At 35.8% G+C, this 16,569-nt stretch overlaps 1 protein-coding gene across 1 annotated transcript in view; it reads right to left on the reverse strand.

The window, feature by feature from the left end:
* The window catches only part of CATSPERE (catsper channel auxiliary subunit epsilon), a gene marked incomplete at both ends in the record, with an annotated part of 263,608 nt that overhangs the window by 67,287 nt on the left and 179,752 nt on the right, over positions 1–16,569 (reverse strand). The window contains 2 exons of the mRNA XM_079696474.1: positions 1,318–1,393; positions 3,481–3,539. Coding sequence (XP_079552600.1) covers positions 1,318–1,393; positions 3,481–3,539 — 135 coding nt within the window. The remainder of the gene's footprint in view (positions 1–1,317; positions 1,394–3,480; positions 3,540–16,569) is intronic.

The following is a 16,569-nucleotide window of genomic DNA, read 5'->3' on the forward strand; positions in this document are numbered from 1 at the left end:
TCTCGCTAGGTTGCTGTTTTTTTGCCTCCTCAGCAGATTAAGCTGGGTAGGCAGCATGGTGGGTAAACAGGGGGAGTGGTCAGTATACACCTGCAGGCAATTTCCTGGGGAAGCAGTGTGTGTCAGCAGTGCTCAAGGATGTATCACGTCTGCCTCAGTTCAAGGCTCCCTTTAATTCATGGAACCTTGGGACTTCTCTGGTGGTCCAGTGGCTAAGACTACATGCTCCCAATGTAGGGGGCCTGGGTTCGGTCTCTGGTCAGGGAACTAGATCTCACATGTTACAACTAAGAGTTCCCATGCCGCAACTGAAAAGATCCCACATGCAACGAAGATCCTGCACGCAGCGATGAAGATCCTGTGTGTTGCAACTGAGACCTGGTGCAGCCAAATAAATACATTTAAATTCATGGAACCGTGCCCTGGTAGGAAGAGGTTCTTGGTGCTGGGGTCCTGAAGAGCAGGGACTATGTCTCATTTAACTTTGAATTCTTCATGTAGGTATTCCCCATTGTGCTATGCCTGATATATAGTGGGCATTCAATATATGTTTATTGATTATTAGTTGGAATGAGAAGGAATAAAAAGAGGAGGCATCCCTCAGTGTGGAACAAAGACTCAAAAAGGAGGTGGTGGTGGGTGATTGCCTGAACACCCACTGCTATATCACATTGCTGTGCTTTTGTATATGCCTCTTCCTGCTCAACTTCTACTTACTCTTCAACAGTCATTTTATGCATCACCTTCTTTTCACCTTTCCCCTCCAATTAAAATTGCTTACTTTTTTCTCTGGGCTATTTGGTAACTGTATATCTCACATTCTTTTACATTAGTTTATGTTTTCCCCCTTGGAAGGGACTCTTTTCATCTTTGTAACTCCCATTACTTAGCACACAGACTGAAACATAGAAACGTGGTAGGCACACAATAAAATTTTTTGAATGAAGAAATGATCCAATTTTTAAAACAAATAAACATAGCATAAATATGGATATGACTGGCAGTCTTCTCTGAAAAACCATATCCAACTTTAGCTGTTCTCATTAATTTCAGTTTTCCTCTACACAATTTTATTTATGTTCAAAAACTAATAATTTTACATCTTTGTAAGTGTTTATATTCTGATGGTAAACTCATGGAGGGCAGTAATCTAATCTTTTTACAAAGTAAAATTATGGTCTCTCTACAGTGAAACATTACAAAATGTTGCTATATATTAGGGGTAGTGGTATTGAATGGAGTTAATACGTATTATTTAATTTTACCACCCATGTATTATTGAAGTAAAAATTTCAGTCTTCTACCCATGTCACTTACCTTTTGGGAGACTGGACACGTTTTTGCATGTTCACTAGGTCTAACATGAACAAGCAGAAGACCTGTGTTCTGGTATCTAGGAGAAACAACACGTACAGGTGATTATAGAATCACAAGGGAGGTAGCCGTGAGTGTGCCTTTGTGCAGAACAGATGAAAAGTCCCATTAACATGTTGTGATTGAACTGTCCCCCCCCAACTCATGAGGAATTCTAGAGGCCTGGTGGTGGTGGTGGTGACGGTTCGCAGTTTCTGCTAAGGTGCATTGTGGTCATATCCTAAAGTCACTCCCATCTCATGGTATCCCATATTTTGGCCAGCATTGGATAGGCACAAAAGGAAATAAAAATGAGTTTCTTTCAGCATTTCAAGCCCTCTGTTTCATTCACACCCTCAGTCTCCTGAGGATGGGGCTTTGCTGCTGACATCTTGCCCTGCTTCCTGACAGTATTACAAGGCCATAGCCATTGCATAGGTTCCTTCTCTAGCCTCTACAGATTTTTCCTCCTATTGATAATGCTTTTGGAACAATAGATATTAAGTTATGAAGTTAGTTTTCTGAACCACATTGTGCTGCATAATATGATCTGACTGGAAGCAAAAGGGAGATCAGACATAAAGCCTTTGTAGATTGTGAAATGCAAGTGAATAATTTTGTGCTCAGGCAAAATAGGAGGGCTCAAAAATTACAGAAGAAAAAAATTTGTAAGTATTATTCCTTCCCTGCCCCTAGTAAGGTTTTTACTTTTTGAAAAAACTGGGAGAAAAAAACCCCACAAACATACTAACCAAAAACAAATGTTCTTTTCCTTCCAATATTCATTATATTTTAATATTTATCATATATTATATATAAAATGTACTAAATAAGTGAGGATACAAATAGCACATTTTTATATTTTTAAATCACTGTACTATATTTCATCAACTCTAAGATACATTTTTTATTTCCTTTAACACCTTTGAAAACAGGAAGCATCTTATAATTATGCCAGTTATGGCTTTTTCCCCCAAATTGATGGAAACTTTGAGTTGATATATTCAGTAATATAGTACAGTTCTGTAAGAAAAGGACACCAAAGTAAATATTGCATCTTCAATTTTCTACATAATTTTACTTATAGGTAGATTTTTTTTTTTTTCTGCCATGGCTGATTTCAAAGCTTTTGGTATTTTTTCTCAAGTCTCGGACTGATCTAAAGTATCCTGGACAATGTGATATATATTGTACAGCAACAGAATTCTGAGTAAATATCCACAAAATCAAAAATACCCAAAGGAACCCACAATATTAGAAGAATCAAGAGAAAAGTTGGTGAGTTAGTGAGGAAGGGATGTATTGAGCCTCTCTCGACTACTGTGTCTAAAATAGCATTTTTCCTTACTCTTCCTGGTCACTCTCTACTGTTTCTTTCTGCTTTATTTTTCTTAATAGCACTTATAATTATTTGGGACCATCTTGTTTATTTACTTGATTACTTGCTTCTTGTCTTCTCTCGCTAGAGATATGTCTCATGACAGCAGTACTCTATCTTTCTTGTTCACCATGTGTTTTGAACACCTAGAGTGCTTGGCATGGAGTGTGTATTCAAACTCATGTGGAGTAGCAGCCTAAAGAAAAATGAACTTTTCCTTAGAAGAACAATGCTATCTTTCCAGAAAATATATTGAGTCGGGACATAATGATAACGTAATGCCTTAAGATACAATTCCATGTTGGTTACCTTCCTCTAGAAATTAAGTGTTTAGGTGCTACTTTATTCCAAGATTCAGAGATGGTGTTTTATCTGACTCTACTCATAATTAAAGACTTTTTGGGATTAGAGTTCTAGTTTTTGCTTAAGGAGAGTATGTAAAGACTTCAGGATGGGAATGAATGATAAAAAGTACTCAAAAATTATTGAATTAAGAAATAGCCTGGTGTTTTTTGCACCTTCGGTTGGATGAATAGCACCATCAGATAGGTCATGTTTTCATTTAGTTAAAGGAGTATTTTACATTTCTATACAGAATACTATTTTCACATCTTTCCAGACATTTAAAGGAATTTGAAATCTGGATATTTAAAAGGATATGAGGTCATTTAAATAAAAGAATACATATAAATCAGTAACCTGAATAGCATATTTAATATTGAGTAGGCTCTTTTAAAAGTCTTACTTACTGCAACTTGAAATAATCATCTACTGCCTCATAATTTACATTCTGAGAAAATGTTACTGTCTGAAAAAGAAAATACAAAAGTTTATGTAAAGTAGGAAAATTGGGAATGGGGACAATGGATACTTTCAAGACAGATTTAAATTTTTCTTTAGGTAAGAAAAATAATATATTTAGCACTTTTTTTTCTAATTTCTTTTCTTTTCTATCTCAGAAACGCCAATTATGTAGATATTAGATTTACTTTGTTACATTTCCTTATTTTACTTTTAATTTTATATTATCATAGTTCTTTTACTTATACTGCTTCTCTCTCCCTCCTCATTTGACTTTTGTTGTTGCAATATTCTTATTTTTATTTTTCATTTATATCAGCATAGCAAACTTTTCACTTTCTTCTGTTTTCTAATAACCTGTCTCTGGACCTTTTAACTTCTTCTTTGATGTTTTCAAATCATTACAAAATCATATTGTCTGTAATTTTTGAGACTATGGGGGATTATTTGCTAGAATCTTTCTTCTGTTGTTTTTGAGTAATTTTTTAAAATGTCCATTTGCCTTTTGCATATTTCTTGCTATTTTCTTCCCTCCAGGCCATGTTTCATCTCAATTTTCAGAATTCTGTATGGTTGCGATCATCTCAGGGTAAAGCCACTTACAGAACATATATGATTATAGAGGCAGAAAATTATAAACCCCACATTTTTTTTCTTTTGTGGTACACGGGCCTCTCACTGTTGTGGCCTCTCCTGTTACAGAGCACAGGCTTTGGACGCGCAGGCTCAACGGCCAAGGCCCACTGACCCAGCCGCTCCGTGGCATGTGGGATCTTCCCGGACTGGGGCACGAACACATGTCCCCCTGCATCAGCAGGTGGACTCTCAACCACTGTGCCACCAGGGAAGTCCAAAACCCCGCATTTTTAAAGGATGGTAGCTAGCTACAATTTCTATAACCCTAAAATACTTTTTTGGTAGTTCTTTGTTATATCTATAAATATATACATAAACATATGTATAACTATTCTATATGTAAATATTCTATATATTAATATGCTATATATCTCTAGATCTTTATATATAATATAAATATAATATATATGTATATATGTGTGTGTGTATATATATATGTATATATATGTGTATATATATATATATATATATATATATATATATATATATATCCAGAGAGAGATCAATTGTGAGGATTGGCGAATCTGTTGTGATGAGAACTGATGAGAACAGAGACTCTGTGGCTCTAAAACTCCTCAGTAAAAAGATTTATTTCCAAAACAAAGTTTATTTACTCATATGCTGGATGCTAAGTGGTATGACATAAAATATGCAATCTTTTATGATAAAGTTGAAGGCTGTGAATGTCATCACATTAAAAATAAAACTAGTTTCATGTTCAAGGAAAGGAACTATCAAATTTACACCTGTATTCTCTTGTATGCCATGTTTTCCCTCATATGTAATCTTAAAAATAACTTTACAAGAAATTTGCCAGAGACAGAAATGAATGAACAATAAAGATGACAGTTAAAAACTCATGGGGAAACAGACCAATCACAAGCACTGAAATTGAAACTGTGATTAAAAATCTTCCAACAAACAAAAGCTAATGACCAGATGGCTTCACAGGCGAATTCTATCAAACATTTAGAGAAGAGCTAACACCTATCTTTATCAAACTCTTCCAAAATAAAGCAGAGAGAGGAACACTCCCAAACTCATTCTACGAGGCCACAATCACCCTGATACCAAACGAGACAAAGAAGTCACAAAAAAATAAAATTACAGGCCAATAACACTGATGAATATAGATGCAAAAATCCTCAACAAAATACTAGCAAACAGAATCCAACAGCATATTAAAAGGATCATACACCATGATCAAGTGGGGTTTATCCCAGGAATGCAAGGATTCTTCAATATACGTGAATCAATCAGTGTTATAAACCATATTAAAAAACTGAAGGAGAAAAACCATATGATCATCTCAATAGATGCAGAAAAAGCTTTCAACAAAATTCAACACCCAATTATGATAAAAAACCCTCCAGAAAGTAGGCATAGAGGGAACTTACTTCAATGTAATAGAGGCCATATATGACAAACTCACAGGCAACATATTTCTCAATGGTGAAAAACTGAAACCATTTCCACTAAGATCAGGAACAAGACAAGGTTGCCCCCTGTCACCACTTTTATTCAACATAGTTTTGGAATTTTTAGCCACAGCAGTCAGAGAAGAAAAAGAAATAAAAGGAATACAAATCAGAAAAGAAGAAGTAAAACTGTCACTGTTTGCAGATGACATGATACTATACATAGAGAATCCTAAAGATGCTACCAGAAAAGTACTAGAGCTAATCAATGAATTTGGTAAAGTAGCAGGATACAAAATTAATGCACAGAAATCTCTTGCATTCCTATACAGTAATGATGAAAAACCTGAAAGAGAAATTAAGGAAACACCCCCATTTACCATTGAAACAAAAAGAATAAAATACCTAGAAATAAATATACCTAAGGAGACAAAAGACCTGTATGCAGAAAACTGTAAGACACTGATGAAAGAAATTAAAGATGATACAAACAGATGAAGAGATATACCATGTTCTTGGATTGGAAGAATCAACATTGTGAAAATGACTATACTACCCAAATCAATCTATAGGTTCAGTGAAATCCCCATCAAATTAGCAATGGCATTTTTCACAGAACTAGAACAAAAAATATCACAATTTGTATGGAAACACAAAAGACCTCGAATAGTCAAAGCAATCTTGAGAAAGAAATATGGAGCTGGAGGAATCAGGCTCCCTGACTTCAGACTATACTACAAAGCAACAGTAATCAAGACAGTATGGTACTGGCACAAAAACAGAACTATAGATCAATGGAACAGGATAGAAAGCCCAGAGATAAACCCACACACACATGGTCACCTTATCTTTGATAAAGGAGGCAAGAATATACAGTGGAGAAAAGAAAACCTCTTCAATAAGTGGTGCTGGGAAAACTGGACAGCTACATGTAAAAGAATTAAATTAGAACACTCCGTAACACCATACACAAAAATAAATTCAAAATGGGTTAAAGACCTAAATGTAAGGCCAGACACTGTAAAACTCTTAGAGGAAAACACAGGCAGAACACTTTATGACATAAATCACAGCAAGATCCTGTCTGACCCACCTCCTAGAGAAATGGAAATAAAAACAAAAATAAATAAATGGGACCTAATGAAACGTACAAGCTTTTGCACATCAAAGGAGACCATAAACAAGATGAAAAGACAACACTCAGAATGGGAGAAAATATTTGCAAAATGAAGCAACTGACAAAATAATAATCTCCAAAATATACAAGCAGCACATGCAGCTCAATGTCAAAAAAACAAATAACCACATCCAAAATTGGACCGAAGGTCTAAATAGACATTTCTCCAAAGAAGATATACAAATTGTCAACAAACACATGAAAGGATGCTCAACATCACTAATCATTAAAGAAATGTAAATCAAATCTACAATGAGGTATCACCTCACACCATTCAGAATGGCCATCATCAAAACATCTACAAACAATAAATGCTGGAGAGGGTGTTGAGAACAGGGAACACTCTTGCACTGCTGGTGGGAATATAAATTGATACAGCCACTATGGAGAACAGTACAGAGGTTCCTTAAATAGAACTACCATATGACCCAGCAATCCCATTACTAGGCATATACCCTGAGAAAAACATAATTTGAAAAGAGTCATGTGGGAATAAAGGTGCAGACCTACTAGAGAATAGATGTGAGGACATGGGGAGGGGGAAGGGTAAGCTGAGACAAAGTGAGAGAGTGGTAGTGTATACATGGACATATATACACTGCCAAATGTAAAATAGATAGCTAGTGGGAAGCAGTCGCATAGCATAGGGAGATCCGTTCGGTGCTTTGTGACCAGCTAGAAGGGTGGGATAGGGAGGGTGGGAGGGAGGGAGATGCAAGAGGGAAGAGATATGGGGATATATGTATATGTATAACTGATTCACTTTGTTATAAAGCAGAAACTAACACACCATTGTAAAGCAATTATTCTCCAATAAAAATGTTTAAAACAACAACAACAAAAAATACCAAAACAAAAAGAGTCATGTACCACAATGTTCATTGCAGCTCTATTTAAAGTAGCCAGGACATGGAAGCAGCCTAAGTGTCCATCGACAGATGAATGGATAAAGAAGATGTGGCACATATATACAATGGAATATTACTCAGCCATACAGAGAAATGAAATTGAGTTATTTGTTGTGAGGTGGATGGACCTAGAGTCTATCATACAGAATGAAGTAAGTCAGAAAGAGAAAAACAAATACCTTATACTGACACCTATATATGGAATCTAAAAAAATTAAAAAAATGTTTCTGAAGAACCTAGGGGCAGGACAGGAATAAAGATGCAGATGTAGAGAATGGACTTGACACAGGGAGGGGGAAGGGTAAACTGGGATGAAGTGAGAGAGTGGCATGGACATATGTACACTACCAAATGTAAAATTGATAGCTAGTGGGAAGCAGCCACATAGCATAGGGAGATCAGCTTGGTGTTTTGTGTCCACCTAAGGGGTGGGGTAGGGAGGGTGGGATAGAGACACAAGAGGGAGGAGATATGGGGATATATGTATATGTATAACTGATTCACTTTGTTATACAGCAGAAACTAATTCACCATTGCAAAGCAATTATACTCCAATAAAGATGTTAAAAAAAAACTCATGGGGAATAGATTGAGAAAGTTTAACATATGATTAATCAGCGTTACAGAAGAAGAGAAGATAGAGAAGAGGCATAGACATTGCAAGATACCTGATGAAGACAGTGATTTAGATATGTATGAGGCCCAAGGAATCCCAAACAAAGAAAGAAGTAAAGAAACCTGCATTTAGACACCTCATAGTGAAAGTGAAGAAAGCAAAGGATAAAATCTTAAAAGCAGCCAGAGGGATAGATGTTAAAATTGCAAGTGACTTCTCAATGGCAACAATGCAAGCCAAAAACCAATAGAATAATATTTTTAATGCTGTTTAAGAAAATCATCACCAAACTAGATTTCTATATCTGTAGAAAATATTTTTCAAGAACAAAAATGAAATATAGATGTTTTCAGATGAACAAAAATTGAATATATAATTACCAGTAGCCTCTCACTAAAAGAAATGTTAAGGAATGTACCTAAAGCAGAAGGAAAGGAATACAAGATGCAAGCACTTATGATAAAAAGGAAAAAAGGGGCTTCCCTGGTGGCACAGTGGTTGAGAGTCCACCTGCCGATGCAGGGGACACGGGTTCATGCCCCAGTCTGGGAGCATCCCACATGCCATGGAGCGGCTGGGCCCGTGAGCCATGGCCGCTGAGCCTGTGCGTCCGGAGCCTGTGCTCCGCAATGGAGAGGCCTCAACAGTGAGAGGCCCGCGTACCACAAAAAAAAAAAAAAAAAAAAAAAAGGAAAAAAGATAAAGATAGGGTAAATGCACATTGCTGTATAAAATAGTAATAACACTGCCTAATAGTGAATCTATGAATTCAATTACATGTGAGCTGGGGAAAGAATAAATTATTTACTTAAATTTAGTCTTGTTTAAATTAAACATTCAGGTTATAATTTCAAAGGAAAACTGACTAGAAATACAAACAGAATGTATAACTGTTGAACCAGTGGAAGGGGGAAAATGGAATGATAAAATGTATGCAACTAAACCTAAAAAGGCAAGAAACTAGAGGAAAAAACATAGAAAGAATGGGAAAAAAAAGTACAAAGCAAGATGGAAGGCAAAACCTTAAACATATTATTAATTGCAATAAGTGTAAATAGACTAAATGTTCCAATTAAAGGACAAAGATTTTCAGACTAGACAACAATAACAAAAATTTTAAAACTCAAATATATGGTGCTTATAGGAAACATAGCTAAAACATAAGGCAATAGAAAGATTGAAATTAAAAGGGTAGAAATTGTATGGAAATATTAAGTAAAAGAAAACCTGATATGGCTATATTAAATATGAAACAAAGTAGACTTGAAAGCAAAAGTATTACTACAGAGAAAGATCGTCATTTCATAATGTTTAAAGTTTCAATTCATCAAGAAGAGAATTTAAAAACTTACATGCATCTAATAATATGTTTTCAAATATATAAAGTAAAAATTGACAATCAGATTGAAAATGATACTAGATGAAAATCTGGATCTTCACAAAAAATGAAGAGCATTGGAAATGATAAATATGTGTATAAATATAAAATGCCTTTTTATTATTTAATTCTCTTTTAAAAGATAATTAACTATTTAAAGCAACAATAATAGCAATTCATTGTAAGGTTTATAAAGTACGTAGAAGTAAATGTATGGCAACAATAGTACAAATGTGATATATGTGAGGGAATATAGAAGTATATTGCTATAAGGTTATTATACTATAAATGAAATGATACAATATTGAGGGCAAACTGAGATAAGTTACAGATGTGTACAATAAACCCTAAAGCATCCAATAAAAAACCAAAATGAATAAGGAATAACTAAAAAAGCCAACAAAGATGCAAAATGGAATCATATAAAAATAATTTAAAAAAAGGCAGAGAAAGTGGAAAAAAAAATTAAAAACAGAAGGGACAAATAGAAAACAAATAGTTAAATGGTAGATTTAAACCCAACAATACCAAAAAAAAAAAAAAAATCACGTTGAATGTACCCAATAAAAAGGCAAAAATATTCAGAATAGATAAACAAGTAAGATCCAACTTAAAAAAATTGAAGGACACAAATGATTTTCCATACTAAAAGGATGGAAAAAAAAGATATGTTGTGCTAACATTAATCTAAAGTAGGCTGGAATGGCTATATTAATATCACACAAAGTAGATTTCAGAGCAAAAATTATCTCCAGAGTAAAAGGCATCATGTTTTAAAGTGCACATGAAACACTTACCAAAATAGACCATATTTATAGCTATAAAACAATTCTCTATAAATTTAAAGGGATTCAAATAAAAAAATCTTTTCTTACTATAATTGTATTTATTTAGAAATCAGTAACAGAGAGCTATCTGGAAAATCACTGTCCTTCTATATAACCCATAGGTCAAAGAAGAAATCACAAAGAAAATGAGAAAGTATTTTGAACTGAATGACAATGAAACCACAAAATATCAAAATTTGGGTATACAGATAAAGCAGTTCTCTTTCTTTTTTTAGTTGTGGTAACATTGGTTTATAACATTATATGTTTCATGTATACATTATGAAAAATAGACTTCTGTATACACTACAGCATGTTCACCACCAAAAGTTTAGTTTCTATCTGCCAGCATACAGTTGACCACCTTTACCCATTCTGCCCTCCCCTTACACATCTTCCTCTCTGGTAACTCTAATCTGTTCTCTGTATCTATGTTTAGTTTGGTTTGGTTGTTTATTTTAGGTTTTTAAATATATATATTCCACATGTAAGTGAAATCACATGGTATTTGTCTTTCTCTATCTGATTCATTTCGCATAATATCCTCAAGCTCCTTTCATATTGTCCTAAATGGCAACATTTCTCCTTTTTTCATGGCTGAGCAGTATTTTATTAATTATACATGTTTTTTTCCCATGGTTTTTCATGGTGCTTGATGAGTTTTTTCTCTGCCTGAGAATTTGAAAGTGAACACCAAACACCTCTCTTCTTTAGGTAGAGCTTTTTTTTTTAACTTGATTTTGACAATTCGATAGATTGATAGATTGGTAATTACGACCTTTCTTTTGTTTTTTGGTAAGTGGTGCTATTGCACAAGTTTTTGGCTTTTCTAATGTGAGCTGCCTCTGGCTATGTTTAAGAATCGGCATTTTCCACCCACCTCTGCCTCTCCTGGAGGTGTCACCCTATGCCCTAGTTGTCACTGCTTGTGCCTCCAGGGTCACTGGTGCCTTGCTGTTGCTGCTGGTCTTGCTGCTGTTGCTGGTGTTGCCACCTGGAGCACTGCGTTGGTGTGGCCTCCACTAAGTCTGGAATTGCCTGAGTTATAGGAACTGCTGCTGTGAGGGGAGGGGGAAGAGAGGGAGGTAGCCACAGTCATGGGCACCTCTGCCACATCTGGAGTTGTTGGGTTTTTGGGCACTGCCTCTGTGGGTGGTGGAAAGCTCGAGTGGCAGGTACCTCTATAGCTGGAGAGACAGGATCACAAACCATGCTGCTGCTGCTGACCATTTCCCTGTGGCATTTCCCTGTGGCAGTGGGCACTGATGTGGCAAGAAGGTCGGAGTCATGTGTGCCACCTCCCCTCTGCAACCAGCAGACTCAGCCACAGCAGCTGGAAGCTGGGATTACTGGTATAGTCTCTGCTCTTCCTCCAGTCCACCTCCTCTATGTGTTCCAGTCCACCCACATTTAGATGTACACATATGTGTCCTGGTGTGTTGGACAGAGGCACCTTTGTTGAGTTATGCATTTTTACTGGTTGTAAATTGAAGGGGAGAGACAAAGAGAGTGCCTCATGCCACTATGATGTTGATGTCACTCCTCTAACTAAAGTAGTTATTAGAGAAAAGTTTATAGCATTAAAGTCCACATTAGAAAAGAAGAAAGGTCTTAAGTGAATGACTTAAGCTTCCATATTCAGAAACTGTAAGAAGAGAAACAAATTAAACCCAAAGTAAGTGGCAGAAAGGAAATAATAAAAAATTAATAATTTTGGGACTTCCCTTGTGGTACAGTGGATAAGACTCCACGCTCCCAATGCAGGGGCCCACCTTCAATCCCTGGTCAGTGTACTAGCTTCCATGTGCATGCTGAAACTAAGAGTTCGCATGCCACAACTAAGGAGCCCGCCTGCCACAACTAAGACCCAGTGCAACCAAATAAATAAATAAATAAATATTTAAAAAAAGAAACTCAAGGATTGGTGCTGCAAGATTAAAAAATAATTTTATCAATAAAATCAAAAATAGAAAATCATTACAGAAATCAATAAAACCAAAAGCTGATTCTTTGAGAAAATCAATACAGTTGTTAAGCTCCAGCCAGGCTGACTGGGTAAAAAGGAGAGAAGAAACAAATTACCAATATCAAGAATGAGAAATTGGATATCACCACAAATTCTACAGACACTAAAAGGATAATAAGGAGATATTATGAATACCTTGTGCCTATAAATTTGACAGGATAGATGAAATGGACAATTCCTTGAAAGAGAAAAACTACTAAAATTAGCTCAAGAATAAGCAGATAACCCAAATATCCCTATATCAGTTTAAAAGATTGAAGTTGTAATTAAAAACATACAAAAAACACCAGGTCAAGAGGTCTTCATTGGTGAATTCTACCAAACATTAAAGAAGAAATAATACAATTTATACATCAATTTTTCTATAAAATAGAGGAGGACCTCTCCCCAAAACATCTTAAGAGGTCAACACTGTTGATACCATAACCAGAAAAAGACATTACAGGAAAACTATAGACTAATAACTGTCATGAACCAATAACCCTCATGAAGCAAAACTTCTTAACAATACTGAATTGAATTCAATTGAATTCAAATTGAATCCAACGTTATATGAGAATAAAACATTATGACCAAGTGGGATTATTCTAGCAGTGAAAATAAATTATTGGAATTCACCATATTAACAGATTAAAAAACATGATCATTTCAACAGATACTGAAAAAGAATTTTATGGAATTCAATATCTATAAATGACAGAAACTCAGCAAACTAGGAATAAAGGGGACATTCATCATCTTAGTAAAGGGCATATATTAAAACCCTCGAGGTAACATCATACTTAATTGTGAAAGACTGAATAATTTCTTTCTGTTTGAGAACAAGGCAAATATCTCCACTCTCATTTCTTCTAATCACCACTGCACTGGAGGCTCAAAATGGTGCAAAAAAGAAAGGAAAAGAAAGTCACATATATTGGAAGGGAAAACTGTATGTGTACACAGATGACATGATCACCTACATAGAAACTAGGGAATTTACAAAAAAAGCTGCTTGAAATAATAACCGAGTTTAGCAAAGCTGTGGGATACATCATTGATGCATAAAATAAATTATATTACTATATACTAGCAGTGAACAATCAGAATGATACCATTTATAATAGCACCAAAATATGAAATACTTTAAAAATATGAAATATTTAGGGATAATCTGACCAAAAATGGACAAACTTGTACACTAAAAAGAAGAATATATTTGGAGTACTTACACAACCTGATTTCAAGAATTATAAAGGTACAGTAATCAAGACATTGTGTTTTGACATCAAGATAGACATATAAGTTAATGGAACAGAATTCAGAAATAGATTCCTACATATATGGCCAGTTGATTTTTTACAAACGTGCCAAGGCAATTCAATGGGGGAAAGATAGCCTTTTCAACAAACGCTGTTGGAAGAGATGGCTTCGGATTAAAAAAAGAAAAGTATCTTGACCTTTACCTCACAGTGCATGCAAACATTAATTTGAAGTAGATCATAGACCTTAAAGTAAGAGCTACAACTATAAAACTTCTAGAAGGAAAAATGAGGAAAGCTTAGTGACCTTGAGTTTGAAAGATTTCTTAATTACAACCCAAAGTAAAGCTATAAAAGAGAAAAGCAATAAATTGGACTTCATCAAAATAAATAAAACACATTTTCAAAAGACATTGTTATGAAAATGAAAACACAAGCCACAGACTGGGAGAAAATATTTGCAAAACACGTATCTAACAATGAATTTATATCTAGAGTTTATAAAGAACTCTTACTACTTAATTATAAGAAGACAACCCCTTAAAGTTGGGCTTACAAGTTGAACAGACACTTCACCAGAGAAGATCTACAAATAGCAAATAAGCACTTGAAACAGTGCTCAGTATCATTAGTTATTAGAAAGCATCAGGGAAATGTTAATTAAAACCACAATGAGATATCACTATATATTAACTAAAATAGCTAAAACTAAAAAATCCAAAACAAAACAATAACAACAACAAAACCAAAACCCAGATCACACCAACTGTTAGCAAAAATGTGTGAAGCAAGTAAAACTAGTGGTGGTGGGGCTTCCCTGGTGGCGCAGTGGTTGGGAGTCCGCCTGCCGGTGCGGGGGACGCAGCTTCAGGCCCTGGTCCGGGAGGATCCCACATGCTGTGGAGCGGCTGGGCCCGTGCGTCACAGCTGCTGAGCCTGCACTCTAGAGCCCGCGAGCCACAGCTGCTGGGCCTGTGTGCCGCAGCTACTGAGGTCCGCATGCCTGGAGCCCGCACACCACGGCAAGGAGTAGCCCCCGCTCACTGCAACTAGAGAGGGTCGTGCACAGCAGTGGAGACCCAACACAGACAAAAATAAATTAATAAATAATAATAATTTAAAAAAATACTGATACTGCTTAAAAAAAAACTACTGGTGGCAATGTAAAATGGTACAAAAAATTTGGAATACAAATTAGCAGTTTGTAAAAAATTAAACATATGTCTACTTATGATCCAGCCAGTCTGTTCCTATGCATTTACCCAGGATAAATGAAAGCATAGGTCAACACAACTCAGAGTTGTACACAAGTGTTCATAACCATTTTACTTGTAATATCCCTAAACTGGAATCAATCCAAATATTCATAAACAAATGTGGTTAGACAAATTGTGGTGTATCCATATCATGGAATGTTACTCAACAACAAAAGGGAGCAAACTATTAATGACCACAATGTAATAGATAAACTACAAAATGATTATACTGAAAGAAGGCAGAAAACATATTGTATGGTTCCATTTATGTAAAATTCTAGAAAAAGTAAACTAACCTATACTGATAGCAATCAGATCAGTGGTTGCCTAGTGATGGGGAATAGAAGGAGGAATGGATTACTAAGGAGCATGAGGAAATTTTGGGGGGTGATGGACATGCACATTAGTTTGATTTTGGCTATTATTTCATGGGTATATACATATGTCAAATTGTACACTTTCAATGTGTGCAATTTATTGTATACTAATCACATCAATAAAGCTCTTTAAAAAGAAAATTTGAGAAAATGAAAAAAAAATTCAATGAGAAAAAGGCACACAACCTAATAGAAAAAGTGACAAAAATTGGAATTTCACAGAAATGGGAATCAAAAAGCCAATAAATATATGAAAAATTATTCAACCTCATTAATAAGAAGAGAACAGCAAACAAAATATAATACACACACATTCATCAGGCAAAAATTAAAGTTTGACTATACAAGTTATTGGAAAGTATATTAGTCTGCTAGGGTTGTCATATCAAAATACCACAGACTGGGTGGCTTAGACAACAGAAGGTTGTTTTCTCATAGTTTTGGAAACTGGAAAGTCTAAGATCAAGGTGCCAGCAGATAGATCTCATTCTGAGGTCTCTTCTCTTGGTTTACAGGTGACTGCCATCTTGCTGTATGCTGACATGACCTCCTTTGTGCATGCAGGGAGAGAAAGAGACAAGCTCTCTGGTGCCTCTTCTTATAATGACACTAATCCCATTAGACTAGGGCCCACCTTCACAACTCATCTAACCCTAATTATCTTTCAAAGTCCCCATCTCCAAATACCATCACTTTGGAAGTTAGGGCTTCAACATATGAATTTGGGGGGACACAAACATTCAGCCCATAACTGCAATGATGTGGAGCAGCAGGATCTTTCAAACAGTGTTGGGGGTGTAAATTGTTTTAACTGTTAAAGTTCACCATATACATACTCTATGTGCTGGTTATTAAACTATTGTCTTTTGGCTTCAAACCCACTTTTTTTTTTTTTTTTTTTTTGCGATATGCGGACCTCTCACTGTTGTGGCCTCTCCCGTTGCGGAGCACAGGCTCCGGACGTGCAGGCTCAGCAGCCATGGCTCACGGGCCCAGCCACTCCGCGGCATGTGGGATCTTCCCGGACCAGGGCACGAACCCGTGTCCCCTGCATCGGCAGGCGGACTCTCAACCACTGCACCACCAGGGAAGCCCGAAACCCACTATTCTATTCGCAGCTTTTTGGTGCAGGGTTTGAGATTCTGCAAATGACATTTTTTCCTTTGTTAGTTGGCT

Source organism: Hyperoodon ampullatus (genome assembly GCF_949752795.1).
Source record: "Hyperoodon ampullatus genome assembly, chromosome: 2".
NCBI lineage: Eukaryota > Metazoa > Chordata > Mammalia > Artiodactyla > Ziphiidae > Hyperoodon > Hyperoodon ampullatus.